General features: G+C 40.2%; 3 protein-coding genes across 3 annotated transcripts; 2 read left to right on the top strand and 1 right to left on the bottom strand.

The window, feature by feature from the left end:
• Positions 1–3,321: 3,321 nt before the first annotated feature.
• nkx6.3 (NK6 homeobox 3) lies at positions 3,322–6,464 on the bottom strand. The gene is made up of 3 exons (XM_084360858.1): positions 5,726–6,464; positions 4,313–4,482; positions 3,322–3,892 (listed from the first exon to the last, which is right to left on the bottom strand). The coding sequence occupies exons 1-3, from the start codon at positions 6,138–6,140 to the stop codon at positions 3,662–3,664; spliced, it is 816 nt and encodes a 271-aa protein (XP_084216984.1). The 5' UTR covers positions 6,141–6,464; the 3' UTR covers positions 3,322–3,661.
• Positions 6,465–10,530: 4,066 nt separating this feature from the next.
• Positions 10,531–13,739, top strand: LOC311260770 (E3 ubiquitin-protein ligase NEURL3-like). Its single transcript, XM_084358977.1, has 4 exons — positions 10,531–10,758; positions 12,104–12,616; positions 12,783–12,932; positions 13,044–13,739. Exons 1-4 carry the CDS (start codon positions 10,728–10,730, stop codon positions 13,244–13,246), a joined length of 897 nt encoding a protein of 298 aa, XP_084215103.1. The 5' UTR covers positions 10,531–10,727; the 3' UTR covers positions 13,247–13,739.
• Positions 13,740–14,633: 894 nt separating this feature from the next.
• LOC311261913 (E3 ubiquitin-protein ligase NEURL3-like) lies at positions 14,634–18,573 on the top strand (the record flags this gene model as incomplete). Its single annotated transcript, XM_084360927.1, has 6 exons — positions 14,634–14,658; positions 15,345–15,494; positions 15,604–15,726; positions 17,386–17,898; positions 18,062–18,211; positions 18,323–18,573. The coding sequence occupies 6 exons, from the start codon at positions 14,634–14,636 to the stop codon at positions 18,571–18,573; spliced, it is 1,212 nt and encodes a 403-aa protein (XP_084217053.1).
• Between the last annotated feature and the right edge of the window lie 215 nt (positions 18,574–18,788).

The raw sequence follows: 18,788 nt of genomic DNA, 5'->3' as shown, positions 1-18,788 counted from the left end.
GGCACTGTTTGGATTTCTTTGATTTTTGTCTTATTTTGGTTGGTTGATTCATAGTGTCATATTGTAACACCAGTGCTGTTATATATTTTTAATGTGTGAATTATTGGTTAGATTATTATTTTTCTTGATCCAGTTTTAATGACTAATTGAAAGAATTTTAAAATATGTTTGTGGGTTTCTTACTTCCATCCATTATAACCAGATCACTCTTGAGGATTGGATTGTGTGTTTTCTTAAACTTCTTTTGTGTTACAACCACGATTCCAAAAAAGTTGTGACCCTGTGTAAAACGTAAATTAAAAACAGGATGCCATCATTTGAAAATTAACTGTACTGACAACAGTTGCCATTTAGTAATATTCCTTATACTATCACGTTTTGCAAATAGGTGAACCTCGTCACGTCTTTGCTTGCAAGGGACTGATCTTTTCGAGGATTCACATTTCATACCCAATCATGATACTATCACCAACAATGAACCTGTTTACTTGTGGAATGTTCCAGACACGTGTTTTTGGGATAACTTTCCCAGTCTTTTGTTGCCTCTGTCCCAATTTTTTTTAAAACATGTTGCTGCCGTCAGTTGATGTTGATGAGGTCAAACATTAAATACATTGTCTGTGTTTAATTAAGTTTATGTCAAAAAGGATTTTTAAAAAATGATCACAATGTTTTATTTATGTCACACAGAGCATCCTTTCTTTTTTGGAATCGGTTGTACGCAGTTTTGGGGTCATAAAAAATACTTTTCATGCATAAATTCACAGATACTCATATCCCGTTTGGACTGTCGTTAATGCCTCGCCATAACAACATCTAGTTAAGAGTCACTGATGCAAATATTTGTGCAGATTAAACAGTTTGTAAGTGATTAACTTTTAGCAGTTCACTGTTGACCAGTCTTGGGAGTGGAGTTCATTGTAAGGCCAGTATTACCTTTACATTATCTCTGGTCAAACACTACATCATTGTGATATTTCACTTTTGTAAATAAAATATTACCCTCATAAATAAGTTGCATTGTTATCGATCGGCTTCAGCGGCAGCACTGTGTATTATGGAGTCTATATTACAACACATGTCGGGGATTTTGAGACCAACCGCTTCGGCTTTTGGGAACAACCACAGTCATCACTTTACCCGTCACTTGTAGTCACACCTGTTTGGGGAAATCATACTTGTCAGATGTGATCATATACGGCTGTTGAACATGCACTGTAGCAAATTCCCACATCAAGCTGACAAACCAGAAAGGTCGAGCATTGATGCTGCCAGTAGCTGTAAGACAAAAGCACATGGATTTTGACATGTACGACTCTTTCCCGCATGACGCTGATAAACCTGAAAGCCTTGCTGCCCACAAGAATGCTGCTGCCGTTAGTCAAGGATGTTATGTCTTCACCCATGTCCATTGGTTTGTCAGCAGGACATTACACAAAAACTGCTGAACAGATTTCCAAGAAACTTGGATGGATGATGAGACTCAGTCCAGAATAGACCCTGTTAACTTTTGGTGTGGATCATTTTCTTTTGTATTGTGAGATAGGGTGTTTTATGGACATGGATCATCAGGCGTTTTTAGGTGACTCGTCTCTGAGTGGCAAAAACGTGATGCAGAACTTGCAGATTCTAGTTAGAAGTATTGGTACATTTCCCCCAGTTTTATTCACATTAAAAATGCAAAACTTATCTGCGAATAAAATCCAGACTCATGCAAAATGGACATTGACCCTGCACTCACTCAACCCAGGGCGTAGATGACTGTGTGTCTGTTATGCATTCAGCTTCCATAGTTTTAGCATTCATCTGAGGGGTGAGCTGCGTGTATTTTGCAGCAGCAGAAGACAAATTACATCTAAAACTGAGGAGGTATTAAGCCTGCCCTCTAAAACTGGAATTGGCTGCGCTATTTAGAACATTTTGTTCAGATTGAACGTCCTCGAGGGCCAACAAATCAAGACACTGATTCTAAACTTTATTGCATTTCATTTCTGTGTTGATTCAATGGTTTTACTCTGATAAATACAGATTTTTTTTTTGTGCAGCAGGTTGGAGGGAGACTTAAATATGTATTGCTTCCAAAATATTCATAAACCTCATTTTGAAATTATTTGCATTATCACTGCTTCAGTGTGTACTTGAGACGTTGGCAGTGAATGATGCACAACTACGCCGTGTGAAATCAAAGCAGAATGGTCTCCTCAGCTTCTCTGACAGAACCATCCGGCCTGATGTCAGCTGCCTGCCTCAACCATATGGGGCTAAACTCAGAGCCTAAATGGTGAATGAGCTGGTCTGTTGGTATTGATTTCATGTTGAAGTGGGTTGCGGGGGTCATTGTCTTCAATTAAGCCCGACCACACCAGTAAATCACACAAGATCAGACCTTTGACCTCTGCACTCCTCTGCATTGTTCGGGCCTTTTCGCTCGCAGCTCGGCGGCGAATACGCTGGCAGGACTGCAGCCAAACAATGTGTTTACAGACAGTTCACCAGCATGTTTGATAAATGATTCACACAATTCACCTTAATGTTTGTATTTCAAACGCAGGCAGACAATCATGAGTCTCAGCTTAAGCATTTTGCAGAATTACAAATCTTACTTGTTTCCCTATAAATGTTCTGCACACTTCTTTCTCTGCACTGATTTCATATTAAACAAATGTACTCCTGCCTTTTAAACACCCTGTATTTCAGTGTTAGCAGGCCTGTGGTTTATCAGCATATAAACCCAGAATTTGTCATTAAAGCTACGTCTGCCACTTCTTTGCGCCATCTTTGGACAAAAGATGACAAAGGTGAACCGATGTAAAAAAAAATTGGTGTGGTACCGTCAGACTAAAGAGCAGCTTCTTCAACTCAATTCATGCGCAGCAATCCGCCATAAAAATGTGTTTTTATTTTATTACTTATCAAACTCACATAAGTCTGAATCGGACACGGTGTCTGCCAGTCTACTCACTGATGGTCTTTTTTGCTGATGTAGATCATAGACAAGGATCAGAGTTAAATTGAGACTGTTTCATAACCAGCTAAAAGTTCCTTGTAGCACCTTTAGAAAATGTGAAATTATATTGTTTAAAAGCAAATTCCTTCAAAATAGTTGTCCCAGAATTTCCTACACATTTATCACATGATCTCCTACAGTGAGGCTGTAAAACTCTTTTGTTTTACGTTTGCAAGAATTTGGGATTTATTGATGAATTAAGGAGGTTTCATAAAGTTGTTTTACCACCTGTCATGTCTGGCAGTTCCTGCGGTCAGTTTTATTTTGAAATTGAAATAATCACAATCTGTTCAAAAAGAGAACACAAGACTAACTTCAGGTTACTCTCTTTTTTTATTTACTAGTATTACCAATAGCATCATGCAGTTTTTATAACGTAATTTTCTTCTGTTTTTACAAAAAACACGTGTATGAGGTAATCCCCCAACATCCCGGTGTAACATCAAACAGGCCACAGATGATGTCTTTCTTACAGTAACTTATAAAAGTAAACGTCTTTATAGCTTCATTTCCACAGCCTGTTCGCAAATGACCTCTTCTGAACATGCTTGAACTTGTATTCAAAATGTTTGACTTTAATTACAGCATGCGGGTCTGCAGAGAAACGCGCGCCTGTGTGTGTGTGTGCGTGTGTGTGTGTGTGCGTGGGGCTCGTCAGACGTGGTGCGGGCCCAGGCGCAGGACGGAGAAGGCCCTGCGGTGTTTGCGCAGCAGCAGCCGGATCTTGTCGTCGTCAGAGTCCGGGTCCAGCGGCTTGTTGTACTCCTCGTCCTCCACCTCGTTCTCCGAGGCCTCCCCGCTCTGCCCCGGGTGGTTCGCCTGCGTGGAGCTCGGCTCCGTGGCGCTCTTCTTCCTCCACTTGGTGCGTCGGTTCTGAAACCACACCTGAAAACAACAACAACAACAACAACAAGTGTGTGAGGTGGAGATGGAGGTGGAGATGGAGGTGGGTGAGTATTCCTCTGAACGTGCTTCTTTATTTTGTAACTCATAGAAAGGTATGACAACCATCCCTGACCGCGTTTCTGCATGATGGAGAGCAGATAACCTATTTATGCCAGTTATGTTGTTTATCTGACCTCCTTATTTACTAATGGGACGCTTTCATAATGCTTCACCTTTTTCTATTCTGCACCTGAAAGTAATTCATTAACTATATTTTTTATATTTTTGACAGTTTGCCTGCAGGTAACTTCACAGGTGCACATAAAGCCATAAAATACACCAAAGAACAACATAAAGTACATTAAAGTCATGAGTTTTAAAGTCTAACCCTCGATGTTATCTGTGTGCTGTTGTCTTTACCTTGACCTGGGATTCAGTCATGCCCAGAGAGTAAGCCAGTCGTGCTCTCTCAGGCCCGGCCAGGTATTTTGTCTGCTCGAATGTTTTCTCCAGAGCGAAGATCTGATGTCCACTGAATGTCGGTCTGGTGTGTTTCTTCCTGCCTGACATCTCCCCCAGAGGAACACCACCTGAGGAAATCAAAGTGGACAGAAATACTCATAAAGAATACTAAAACAGATGGATTTGATGGACAGTATTTTGAATAAAGATCAAATATTGTAAAAGTTTACTAAAACCATAAACAAAAACAGTTGCATTTGCAGCAACATCTGCATACTGAATACATTTATGAATACTCAACATACGGACATTTGGAATTTACTCATCAACTGATCAGTAAACCTCTTATTTCCCTCATGAAGCTGCTGAATTTCAGGCTTTAGCTGTTAGAAAAAGACGTGTTTTTGACTTTGTTTTAAAAAGTGGCGAGGATGGGAGCATTTTTTAAACCATCTTTAACATGTGCAGTTTTAGGCAAAGTGATGGGGGATCATATGAGCTGCTGACATCAGCAGAGTCGACAATATCAAAAAAATTCTCAGCATAAAATACACACAACCTTTACTGCACGGTAACATCATAGTGCACTGTATGTAACAGGGGAATCAGTAGGAGCGACTTTAAACCGCAGCTGCTGATGGAGAGCAAAGTGCTCCAAATGGTCAGTTAATAAATGTATCAACAGTCAGCTGGACGTCTGAGATTTACTCTACATTTACTCATTTTAGCATGCGTAAATTCTTATTTTTGCATTTTCTTGAAGATTATACCCCCTAAACACGACTCTTAAAATATAAACCTACACTTAAACTTTTTCAAATGTTAATAACGTGTTAAATTATATAATTCCTCAAAAAATCTGAGCATTACTCAGTTTTCCAGAAAAAACAACCTAAAGGTTTGTTGTCAAATCATACTACTTGACAATGTGCGAGTTTTTGAAGTTACTGCGTATTTCTGTATCGTATTGAATTTTTTGAAATTGTAGTGTTGACGGTCTGCCAGATTTACTCATCAACATCTGTCATGTCTTATTTTTGTATTTTCTTTAAGATTATACCCCCTAAACATGACTCTCAACACACACACTCAAACTTAAACATTCAAGATGTCAATAACAGATTGAATAATAACTCGAGTCCAAGCATTACTACAATACAAACTCAAAGTTTTTTAGTCCAACCATACTAGTGATGTGTCTGAATTTTTGAAGTTGTATTTTTCTCTATCTTCTCTGATCAGATTGAAATTTCTTTTAGTTAAGACAGTAACACAGTGAGACATCTCTAACAGTGGTGCTGACACAGACAGTGAGGCTGTGATGTGTCACTGGTCTGCATGCTGAGTCCAGTCTGCAGTGTTCAGACTCACTGTTGCTGCACTGCTGCCTCCCTCCTCTCCAGTCACAGCTGCTCTCCGCCCAGCAGCTCACACTGCGACCCTTCATGGGGCACTCGGCGCCGGGCTTGGAGAAGCCGCCCAGGTTGGAGTTGTAGTCTCGGTTATAGTACATAGATGTGCTGGTGACGGAAGGTCCGAATCCCCCCATGGTGGAGTATCCGGACAGGAGGGCGGTGGTGCCCGTTGAGCCCATCCCGACCATTGAGCGGCTCAGGATGTCGCTGATGCCGTGAGGGGTCCCTGCCTGCAGCTGGCTGTTGAGGCCCGGGTTGAGTTTGTAGAAAGAGTTGGGCACTGAGTACTGGCACACTGGTGCCTTGAGGTCCGAGGGGAATTGGTTCAGGCTGTTGTTGAACAGGAAAGACCCCTGGATGTTTGGATCCATGGGGAGAAACTGTAACTCTGCCTCCAGGTCTCAGTAACACATCCAATAAGATCCAGGCAGGAAGAGACCTCTGAAGGGCCCACAAGCAGTTCTCTGGATCACACCCACCGTTCCCAGATAGTCAAATAATTAAGAGCACTAATAGCAATTTTAACAGAGCCCCTGGTGTTTGCCAAAGTTGCTACCACATCAGAAACAGTGCAGCAGCAGATAAACTCTTCACTCTCGCCCGTCACCGCTTCTCAGCCACAGTGTGGTCTGTGATAATCCCATATCTGAAGTCTGGGGCGAGCCCTCCGGACACAGATTTGAGTGTTCTCCTAAAGACACGTGCCTCCTGCCGGCTCTCTCCTCAGATATCATAAATAAGCAGTATCTGGAAATGGAGTGGCACCTTGATAAAGATAGGCCACATTAGAATGCAGCCTGGGATTGGCCTGGGTCTTACAGCTTTAATGGGCTCCCATTGGCTCCTCTCTGAGAGCCAAGCCTTTTATTGGAAGGCAGCAGATTAATAGTGTTTTGAACAGGTGGAGTGGGAACAAGTTGATTTTTTGATGGCCTGCCATGTCTGACCAAGTGTGGTGGAGCAGAGGCAGCTCAGAGGAGGAGGAGGAGGAGGAGGCAGAGGGCTGCTGTGTAGTTTTGAGACAATTATATTGTTGTGTTGTGCATAAAAATAATCTAGACAAAATAATATCTATATTTTCTAACTGTTTATATTAGCATACGTAGGTTAAACATTAACTATAGCTTATGAGCATGCATATTAGTTGCATATTGTTTTTTGTGTGTGTGTAGCTTTATGTTTTGTTAACAACAGGCCATATTTGTGAATTTGTTATTAAGCCCATAATGAGCAAAGCATATTAAGATCAAAATTCATGCACAGCAACTTCCTTACTTACTATCAATAAGCAGTAATTCTGAGATTATTGAGGGAAAACCCTTAGTTAATGGTCAAGTAGTTGTAGAATATGGTCATGTATTATTAAGGGCGTTATCATGACTAATAAAGAGCCAATATGTATACTAATAAGTGCCTAGTTAAGCTCTGTGACCTCGCTGTGTGGCTGAGTGGTAAACCTCCACATTCACCACATGAATGATAAAGGAACAGTTCTCTCAAAAATGAAAATTCAGCCATCATCTACTCACCCCATGCTGATGTAATGTCGGGTTAAGTATCTGGAGCTTCACAGCACAACAGTGTTGCAGTTTTCCCTCCTAAACAACTGAATTAGCTGGGGACTTGTTTTATTAATAAAAATAACAGTGTGACGATATGTGTCAATAATTTTATTAACCGCTGTGGAACTAAGTGCTAAATATTAATCTCAACCTGCTAAAATTAATTTTAGGTTGTTTTAACGGATTATTTTTTGCTCAAAAACAATCTTTGTTATCTTACATTAATATTGTCTATTACTTTACAAGTAAAGAAACATTCCGCTGAATTCCGCAGATTGTCATTCTGGATCACTGCGGAAAACTGTAAAATAAAATAAATAAATAAAATAAAATAAAATTTGCTGATTCCATTTGGATCACTAATGAGATGCTTATAAGCAGTACTATGTGTTAATAAGATTATGTATGTAAGTGTCAATAATCCAGTGATGCCAAATACCCCTACAAGGTATAATGCTACAAAAAGCAAAGTCAATTGCTGATAATGCACAATAAAGTCTGTATTAATCTTAACAAAGCAACAGAATAAGATCGTAGGATGACATAATAGGTAACTTAATTAAACTCAATGAATGTGTTTGTAATGCTACTATAAACAACTATAAAAAACTCATAAGGCTAATATTACTGCTCATTAGCAGTGTGTAAACGGCTAACGAGGTTTCTTATTAGTGTTTATAAATGTCTCATAATCTAACAGAAAATGTGATTATGATGCTTTATTAGCAATTAAATAGTCTCATTCACACACAATAATGGTAATAAGTAACTTATGACGACTTATATTACTTATTACCTTTTAGCTAATACATACAAGAAGGACTTTAACATAACGCATTACAGAATTGAATATTGAACTGATGTACATGGGTTGGGTGATCGTGTATAGGCATGTATGTGTACATACGGGCGTCCACGATTTACACTGACAGTGACAGTGCGTGATGATATGCACGGTGCATTTCAGATATTCTCCTTCCTATATTAATCATTTATAAGTTAGTCATTGCAATTCATATTAAGGCAGATTTAGTTTGGGAGAATCTCTGACCCATCACAGCGGTTTCATTGCTTCTGGGAGCAATACACTCATTTATGACGTGCCCTGCCCAGACTTTCACCCTCTGTTGCAATAGTTTCAGCACGATTACTACTCCAGCTTCACTATACGACTAGTTAAAACATGTCACAGAGCTGCTGGACTAATATCTTAATGTATTTCAATATGATTTAGTTATAAACTCAGATTGTGGTCCAAAGGCACTACACATGAAGACTGAAATTAAGGTTTTAATCCTGAATTCCATTTGACTTTCTACCATAATAACCAGAATTAATTTATGATGCCTTATAATATATAATAGAACAATTTCAGTCATAGAAATGTTTATATAATGTCATTTACTTTTATGCTCTTTGACTAGGGTTGCATAATTTTTCAACTGTCAGGATGTAAAGACAGTTTTCCTTTCGTTATATGAAAGGAGCAGCAATGTATTCCTAGAATCAAAAACTTGTTCTACAGGACATAATTGCCTTTATAAGAAGATGCTTCACATTAAGTTTAGAGACATGTTAAAACATGTCCACACTCAGGATATGCTTTCCACGTGGCCTGGGGGTCGATCAGATAGCAGGATTCAGGGGTTTTCTCGGGAAAAGACATGTGATTTTGGGTCATGGTAGGAGCAGAGCTAGTAACTTTCCAAGAGTGATGATGTCATTTGGCTTTTCTACATGACACTACTGCCAACCAATGAGGACTAAAGGATTGACGGTGCATGTGTCCTTTAGAGGGAGACAAAGCTCAGCAGACACCGGAGTCGGGTCTGATCCTGCCATTGTCTCATCACATAACTATGCATGAAGTTCCTTGAAATCCAATGAGCCAGTCAGGAAACTGATATCCGGAGTTTTAGTGGAAGTTTCCATTATTTGTTGCATCAGGTGACTTTTCCAGTGTTTTCCTCAGCTTCAAACAAGTAGGTCATATTGTGTGAGCCTGTTGAGCTTTGATAAAATGACAATCCTGAGTTCAAGACATTCAAACATCAGATCCACTTCAGCTTTAAAGAACAAAGTCTGGTAACTGTGCACACAGTGTCATCGTTTAGCGTTTCAAGAGGGGAATATGTGCTTCCCATGTTACATTAAATCAGAATCAGCTCTTTTGGCCAAGCATGTGTACACATACAAGGACTTTGACTCCGGCTTTTCATCGCTGTTAGTGTACTTACACAGTATACAGTGAACTCCACCTCAGTCACTGGTATGTGTTTATTTACAAAGTCATTCGTGGCAAACTTCCTATTTACTTATCTTCTTTTCTAAACCATAAATATGGAACGCACAGTCTCCGTTCTCTTGACATTTTGCTATGTGTTGTTCCCCTGAGTCCAAGCTTTTTTGGTTTCCTGCACCTTCTGCATGGAACAATCTACAGACTGAACTGAAACTTCAGAATATTGAACCACTGAACATTATAAGACTGTGCAAAAGTTCGATCTGATTATTTAAGTGTGTTGTTTTCTGTTCATTTGCTGTTGTAACTCTGTTGCTGCTACAGGTCACTCTTGTCTGTGATCTCAGTGGGACTAACCTGGGTTAAAAAAAAAAAAGGCAAATGAAATTAAAAAATAAATAGAGATGCAGCCAGGAATAAGGACAAGAACTGAACAAATCATTTAAAGGTAAAGAATAAAGAGTGGTGAATGTGAAAGGAGAGTATGAGTACAAATGGGTGCATGAAATCCAGATACAGACAATTTAAAAGGTTACACACGGGCAGAAACTACATGTTATCATGGTATCATCATGTGGACAACAACATGTGGATTACAATTAATGTCAAGCTGATGGAAATACCAGCAAGTTTATATCTCTCAAATATACTGCTATATAGTTGCTCTATAATACTTTTTAATCAGTTTTATCTTGTGCACAGACACAAACACGTGTTTGCATGACCTTTGTCAGCATAAGACACAATCAAAAGACAATGACACATAATGAAAATGAAAATGAAAATAAGTCCAGGACCTCACGTTGTTATTTGCTTTAGGCTTCTCTGAAGGCCATCGATTTAAAAGAAGTCATATATGACAATCAGGAAGCGCACTGTAAAAGAAAAGAAAAAAAAAAAAGTTGGCCTGCTGTCCCCGCCCACAAGTTTAGGAAAATTCCCAAAGTCTGGATCCTCCCTCAGTCCCTCCCCTTTCCCTTTCCCTTCCCCATGTGATGAAGGCAATGTTTTGTTGACAAACCCCACACGTGCGCCTTGTTTTAAAACCAGCCAAAACTTCCCCACTTCATGACAATCGAAGCGAGACACAGAGGAGAACACACACACTTGTCTCAAGACACGAAGAAAAGAAAGTAACTATTTGCCTCTTCAAGATGGTGAAGGAGAGCAGCAACGGCAACCCTGGTGAGATATTCATTCTTTTTCTTCAGTCTTTACAGAGAACTTCACATTTCATTTACAATACTGCTTTAAATGTCAGTAAGATCCTCTGTTAACCACACTTTGTCAACTTGCCAACAATTATTATAAAGTATGGGCTTTGATGTTATTACTAACACTAAAAATACAGTTATTATTAATTTGTATAATTATTTTAATTTATTTTTAGGTATTAATGATCAAAAAACAACAGAATTTTATTTCAAAGGTAAATTATTTTTTATAATAAAAAAGCTATTATTACACTTTTTATGATTTAAAAACAGCCCTATTTTTCTCTTAACAAGAGCTACTGAGAGCCAGCGTTCTGTCCATTAAGACAGGGATTATTACTGTTAAAAAACGGATTAGCTGAGATGTCAAACGGAAGCATGTTTATCATGCCAGGTCTTGTCTTATCACACAGTACAGCACTGTAAAACAGGTGATAATACTGCGGAAAGTGACTTGAAACAAGCAGAGGTGATTGAGGATTTACAACCTGTGCTGTAAAGTGTCCGACACTGAAAAGATAACTATTAAAAGCAGGCTTTACTGGAAATGCTCACTGTCTCGTACGAGAAAAAACTTCTACAGTAAGCGGTAGGTTAGTGGTGTTGCCACATGTGTGTGAGTCACACCTGAGACACAGATGTTTGCGTTCGCAGGCCATCTGGTGGGTTATCATCATTCACTGCAACTTTTTTATTTAATTATTTTTATTAGCTTTTAAAGAACATTTAAAAAGGACACAGAGCAATTCAGAAAGAAAACAATGAAAGAGAAATGGCAGGAAAGAAAAAAGACAACATGTAAACACATACAAAAACTTTCGCATGACTGACACACCTTCACCTGTCGCTCAGAAGTGAAAGCACAGGTGTACCACTTTCATTATTATGTTTTACAATCATATCTGCTGTTATTCTTATAAAAGATCAGTTAGAGTCGATTTATCACTGTAGTAAAGCAAGAGATTAACTAGCATCCGGTTTGAATAAGACTTTGTGACCTTGAGGAGAAATGTATGCAGTAATTGTATTGACTAGATTGTTTTACATGTTGTCTCTTACAACACCTTGATCTTATTATTAAAATGAGTTATCAGTGATTTCATATCATTTAAATATCATCATTTTAAAAATGATTCACTTCTTATTGTCAAAATTCAGCACAATTCTGCAGAAATGTTCAGCTGATGTGGTTGGTTACTACGCTTCATTCAGGAAGTAGAGGCAAAACCTCCCAGCTTGTTGTTGTTGTCTGTAAACGTGCACATTGTTGTGCAGATGTAATCAAGATTTATAGTTGTGATTTTGTTCTGTTGCAGTTGCTGAGTCAGAGGAGACACACAGGTGCAGCCTGTCCTGCCTCGGCCCTCTGACCTTCCACTGTCAGGCCGTGGGAGACAAGGTCAGGCTGAGCCGAGGGGGTCGACTGGCAGAGAGGACGGGCCCCACGTTCAAGAACGGCCTGGTGTTCAGCAGCCGCCCGCTGAAGATCCAGGAGAGGATGCGTCTGAGGGTGGAGAAAGATGTGTCTAACTGGCATGGAGCTCTGCGTGTGGGCTTCACCAACGTCTCGCCCTCAGCCAGATCTCGGCCTCTGCCCACCATGGCCATCCCAAACCTCACTGACACACCTGGGCACTGGGCTGCTCCTGTGCATGAATCCTGCTGCCAAGCCGGCACAGAGCTGGAGTTCTGGGTGTCTCATGGAGGCACCGTATACATCACAAGTACAAACATCCGCCAGCACAAGCTGCTTACAGGAGTGGATCTGAGCCAGCCGTTGTGGGCCATGATAGACGTCTACGGACAGACGTGCTCCATCTCCCTCCTTGGTTAGTTTTCTTGTGAACAGCAGCGATGTGTTGTTTTAGCACTGCCTGTTTTTCTTCTCCTTGGTTTGTGGGCAGGACGTTTCACATGCACTGACGCTGCCAAGTTACTGTTGGAATGACGATTATGAAAGATGAAATGATTAAATTCTTCTACTCTTTCCTGCAGGCTCTGAGAAAAAGGAGTTTTTATACACCAGACGCTCGTGTCCTGCACCTGAAGGCCTCACCTCACCTGATGTCGACTACAGCTACAGGCTGATTCCTGATGGAGACTGTGATGACAGCATGTCCTGTCTTGACATGGAAGTCTCAGCAGGTAAGAAAGAGTCCGTCCAACCAAATACTATCTGATGTGCACATTTGTAATCAGAGGAATCAGTTTGTGTTGGAGTATCTTCTAACTGTGTCTTCTCTGTTTTGACCACAGATAGAGGCAGTACAATGGACTGTGTGGTGTGCATGGGAAGAGAGGCCACAGTCACTCTGCCTTGCGGCCACCGGTGTCTGTGTCGTCCCTGCGGCTCCAGAGTCATCCAGCAGTTCGGCAGTTGTCCGCTATGTCGACATGAGATCAGAGCGCCATCAGTGGAGGGGAGGCGTCTCTCCGGGCCGCTCCAAGCCTCTCAGTGACTGAAACAAACAACCAAAAACACCACGTGTAGCACCGGCTCAATGTGACCTGCAGCTCATTGGTTGGGGCAGTTTGCTACGTCACCACAGTGATCTGATTGATGGCTAGTCAGGAAACTTTGTGACATGTTGCACAAATGATTGTATAATGTGTAGATGTTGTACAGCACGTGTACAGTAAGATGTGAAGATACTGAGCTGGATTGTTTTCTGATCATGTAAAAGAATGTGTGAAACTTTGCTGCTTTAAAAAATTGCACTTTCACTGTGACTCTCGCTTTAGGATGAAGGCTAACAAATTACTTTGGTGAAGAAAATCAATGACTTATAAGAAAAGATTGTGATATTTATTGGACGTAATTTAAAATGATATTTATTTCTCTGCTGTGCAGTTTATTTTGTCTCCTCGATGTTGTAAATCTTAAATTATTCTATATTTTGTAAATATGTTGTTGTTTACTGAAGATAATGTTTTTATATCATTTGATTGTGAACATGTGTCTGTTTAAATAAATGTTATTTTACATGTCAAATTACTACACTCTTTTGTGTGTGTGATACAAATTCCTAAAAGGCCTGAGCCTGATCAGCTTTCAAGAACTTCACAAGACAAAATGCATTCAAGCTCCACTTACTTGTTCCTTCCTTGAGTAGAGATTTTGTCAACTGCTCCATACAAGCTCATTAAACAACTGTCAACTTTTTAAAATAAGCCGCCTGTTATCCATGGATTTTGGAAATGGAAACCTGTTGCAAAGAATGACTTGTATTTCTTTTAAATAGATATAACACCAGCACAATCTGTCATACAGAAGCACAGACCATAGACACACAGCAGATAGCCCATGAATCTGCAGTCTTTAATCGTGGCAGCAGGAGCCTTAACAAAGATTGAAATATGAGTTAATCAATCAAAAACAGCACTGTCCACTATATTAAACATAAATACAGTGGTTGTTATTATTAATATTTGCGTGTATTATGTAGCAGGTTTGTCAAATGTGCAACATTTACTTTTAGTTTCATTATGACTTGTTGACAGCTATAAAGGTTTTTTATAGCTGTAATCAAAATAAACATGATCATTGCAGTGAAGCAAATGATTATCAAAGCTGGTTAAGATAAACCAGAAGACGTGTCAGAGTCAAACCTGGAAGATAAATGTTTGTGTTCGCAGGCCACCAGGTGGGTTATCATCATTCACTGCCACTTTTCTCTTTGTTTTTTACATTGTATTGTTATTAGCTTTTGAAGAACATTTAAAATGGACACACAGCAATACAGAAAGAAAACAGTGAAAGAGAAAAAGCAGGAAAGAAAAAAGACAACATGTAAACACATACAGAGACTTTAAAGAAACAGGCTGCAAAAAAAACTAAGACTATAAATGAGTGTGACTAACTTCATGTGGAGTTAGATTCAGTAAAGTGGGAGTTTAAAGTTGAACTTGACTGGTTTGCAAATTCTCTTAAATGTATCAGAGCAGCCATTTTATGTGAGTCACAGTTTATCTATTTGCAACACATATTATAGTTGGATGTGCTGTTCACTTTAATTATTCATCTTTTGCATGACTGACACACCTTCACCTGTCGCTCAGAAGTGAAAGCACAGGTGTACCACTTTCATTATTATGTTTTACAATCATATCTGCTTTTATTCTTATAAAAGACCAGTTAGAGTCAACTTTATCACTGTAGTAAAGCAAGAGATTAACTATCATCCGGTTTGAATAAGACTTTGTGACCTTGAGGAGAAATGTATGCAGTAATTGTGCTGACTAGATTGTTTTACATGTTGTCTCTTACAACACCTTGATCTTATTATTAAAATGAGTTATCAGTGATTTCATATCATTTAAATATCATAATTTTAAAAATGATTCACTTCTTATTGTCAAAATTCAGAACAATTCTCCAGAAATGTTCAGCTGATGTGGTTGTTTACTACGCTTCATTCAAGTAGAGGCAAAACCTCCCAGCTTGTTGTTTTTGTCTGTAAACGTGCACATTGTTGTGCAGATGTAATCAAGATTCTTAGTTTTGGAATGACGATTATAAAAGATGAAATTATTAAATTCTTCTACTCTTTCCTGCAGGCTCTGAGAAAAAGGAGTTTTTATACACCAGACGCTCGTGTCCTGCACCTGAAGGCCTCACCTCACCTGATGTTGACTACAGCTACAGGCTGATTCCTGATGGAGACGGTGATGACAGCATGTCCTGTTTTGACATGGAAGGCCCAGCAGGTAAAAAAGAGTCCGTCCAACCAAATACTATCTGATGTGCACATTTGCAATCAGAGGAATCAGTTTGTGTTGGATTATCTTCTAACTGTCTTCTCTGTTTTGACCACAGATAGAGGCAGTACAATGGACTGCGTGGTGTGCATGGGAAGAGAGGCCACAGTCACTCTGCCTTGCGGCCACCGGTGTCTGTGTCGTCCCTGCAGCTCCAGAGTCATCCAGCAGTTCAGCAGTTGTCCGCTATGTCGACATGAGATCACAGCGCCATCAGTGGAGGGGAGGCGTCTCTCCGGGCCGCTCCAAGCCTCTCAGTGACTGAAACAAACAACAAAAAACACCACGTGTAGCACCGGCTCAATGTGACCTGCAGCTCATTGGTTGGGGCAGTTTGCTACGTCACCACAGTGATCTGATTGATGGTTGGTCAGGAAACTTTGTGACATGTTGCACAAATGATTGTATAATGTGTAGATTTTGTACAGCACGTGTACAGTAAGATGTGAAGATACTGAGCTGATGTGAAGATACTGAGCTGGATTGTTTTCTGATCATGTAAAAGAATGTGTGAAACTTTGCTGCTTTAGAAAATTAAACTTTCACTGTGACTCTCGCTTTAGGATGAAGGCTAACAAATTACTTTGGTGAAGAAAATCAATGACTTATAAGAAAAGATTGTGATATTTATTGGACGTAATTTAAAATGATATTTATTTTTCTGCTGTGAGTTTATTTTGTCTCCTTGATGTTGTAAATCTTAAATTATTCTATATTTTGTAAATATGTTGTTGTTTACTGAAGATAATGTTTTTATATCGTTTGATTGTAAACGTTTACTTTAGTTTCATTATGACTTGTTGACAGCTATAAACGTTTTTTATAGCTGTAATCAAAATAAACGTGATCATTGCAGTGAAGCAAATGATTATCAAAGCTGGTTAAGATAAACCAGAAGACGTGTCAGAGTCAAACCTGGAAGATAAATGTTTGTGTTCGCAGGCCACCAGGTGGGTTATCATCATTCACTGCCACTTTTCTTTTTGTTTTTTACATTGTATTGTTATTAGCTTTTAAAGAACGTTTAAAATGGACACACAGCAATACAGAAAGAAAACAGTGAAAGAGAAAAAGCAGGAAAGAAAAAAGACAACATGTAAACACATACAGAGACTTTAAAGAAACAGGCTGCAAAAAAAACTAAGACTATAAATGAGTGTGACTAACTTCATGTGGAGTTAGATTCAGTAAAGTGGGTGTTTAAAGTTGAACTTTAATATAATCCATACATGGTTTGCAAATTCTCTTAAATGTATCAGAGCAGCCATGTAATGTGAGTCACAGTTTATCTATTTGCAACACATATTATAGTTGGATGTGCTGTTCACTTTAATTATTCATCTTTTTCATGACTGACACACTTTCACCTGTCGCTCAGAAGTGAAAGCACAGGTGTACCACTTTCATTATTATGTTTTACAATCATATCTGCTTTTATTTTTATAAAAGACCAGTTAGAGTCAACTTTATCACTGTAGTAAAGCAAGAGATTAACTATCATCCGGTTTGAATAAGACTTTGTGACCTTGAGGAGAAATGTATGCAGTAATTGTGCTGACTAGATTGTTTTAAACGTTGTCTCTTACAACACCTTGATCTTATTATTAAAATGAGCTATCAGTGATTTCATATCATTTAAATATCATCATTTTAAAAATGATTCACTTCTTATTGTCAAAATTCAGAACAATTCTCCAGAAATGTTCAGCTGATGTGGTCATTTACTACGCTTCATTCAAGTAGAGGCAAAACCTCCCAGCTTGTTGTTGTTGTCTGTAAACGTGCACATTGTTGTGCAGATGTAATCAAGATTTATAGCTGTGATTTTGTTCTGTTGCAGTTGCTGAGTCAGAGGAGACACACAGGTGCAGCCTGTCCTGCCTCGGCCCTCTGACGTTCCACTGTCAGGCCGTGGGAGACAAGGTCAGGCTGAGCCGGGGGGATCGACTGGCAGAGAGGACGGGCCCCACGTTCAAGAACGGCCTGGTGTTCAGCAGCCGCCCGCTGAAGATCCAGGAGAGGATGCGTCTGAGGGTGGAGAAAGATGTGTCTAACTGGCATGGAGCTCTGCGTGTGGGCTTCACCAACGTCTCGCCCTCAGCCAGATCTCGGCCTCTGCCCACCATGGCCATCCCAAACCTCACTGACACACCTGGGCACTGGGCTGCTCCTGTGCATGAATCCTGCTGCCAAGCCGGCACAGAGCTGGAGTTCTGGGTGTCTCATGGAGGCACCGTATACGTCACAAGTACAAACATCCGCCAGCACAAGCTGCTTACAGGAGTGGATCTGAGCCAGCCGCTGTGGGCCATGATAGACGTCTACGGACAGACGTGCTCCATCTCCCTCCTTGGTTAGTTTTCTTGTGAACAGCAGCGATGTTGAAAAACGCTGCCTGTTTTTCTTCTCCTTGGTTTGTGGGCAGGACGTTTCACATGCACTGACGCTGCCAAGTTACTGTTGGAATGACGATTATGAAAGATGAAATGATTAAATTCTTCTACTCTTTCCTGCAGGCTCTGAGAAAAAGGAGTTTTTATACACCAGACACTCGTGTCCTGCACCTGAAGGCCTCACCTCACCTGATGTTGACTACAGCTACAGGCTGATTCCTGATGGAGACGGTGATGACAGCATGTCCTGTCTTGACATGGAAGTCTCAGCAGGTAAGAAAGAGTCCGTCCAACCAAATACTATCTGATGTGCACATTTGTAATCAGAGGAATCAGTTTGTGTTGGATTATCTTCTAACTGTGTCTTCTCTGTTTTGACCACAGATAGAGGCAGTACAATGGACTGTGTGGTGTGCATGGGAAGAGAGGCCACAGTCACTCTGCCTTGCGGCCACCGGTGTCTGTGTCGTCCCTGCGGCTCCAGAGTCATCCAGCAGTTCGGCAGTTGTCCGCTATGTCGACATGAGATCACAGCGCCATCAGTGGAGGGGAGGCGTCTCTCCGGGCCGCTCCAAGCCTCTCAGTGTCTGAAACAAACAACCAAAAACACCACGTGTAGCACCGGCTCAATGTGACCTGCAGCTCATTGGTTGGGGCAGTTTGCTACAGTACGTCACCACAGTGATCTGATTGATGGTTGGTCAGGAAACTTTGTGACATGTTGGACAAAGTATTGTACAATGTGTAGATGTTGTACAGCACGTGTACAGTAAGATGTGAAGATACTGAGCTGATGTGAAGATACTGAGCTGGATTGTTTTCTGATCATGTAAAAGAATGTGTGAAACTT

The sequence above is a fragment of the Pagrus pagrus genome, assembly GCF_965226575.1.
Source record: "Pagrus pagrus genome assembly, chromosome: 8".
NCBI classification, from domain to species: Eukaryota; Metazoa; Chordata; class Actinopteri; order Spariformes; family Sparidae; genus Pagrus; species Pagrus pagrus.
The sequence above is the reverse complement of the archived record's forward strand: the minus strand, read 5'-3'. Positions and strand labels throughout refer to the sequence as shown.

Coding starts and splice junctions, on each gene's coding strand:
- nkx6.3 (XM_084360858.1), bottom strand. CDS start 6,140: ATGGATCCAAACATCCAGGGGTCTTTCCTGTTCAACAACAGCCTGAAC. Junction 4,483..5,725: donor GAGGCAGCAGTGCAGCAACA/GTGAGTCTGAAC, acceptor TGATTTCCTCAG/GTGGTGTTCCTCTGGGGGAG. Junction 3,893..4,312: donor TGACTGAATCCCAGGTCAAG/GTAAAGACAACA, acceptor TGTTGTTTTCAG/GTGTGGTTTCAGAACCGACG.
- LOC311260770 (XM_084358977.1), top strand. CDS start 10,728: ATGGTGAAGGAGAGCAGCAACGGCAACCCTG. Junction 10,759..12,103: donor GAGCAGCAACGGCAACCCTG/GTGAGATATTCA, acceptor GTTCTGTTGCAG/TTGCTGAGTCAGAGGAGACA. Junction 12,933..13,043: donor TGACATGGAAGTCTCAGCAG/GTAAGAAAGAGT, acceptor TTTTGACCACAG/ATAGAGGCAGTACAATGGAC.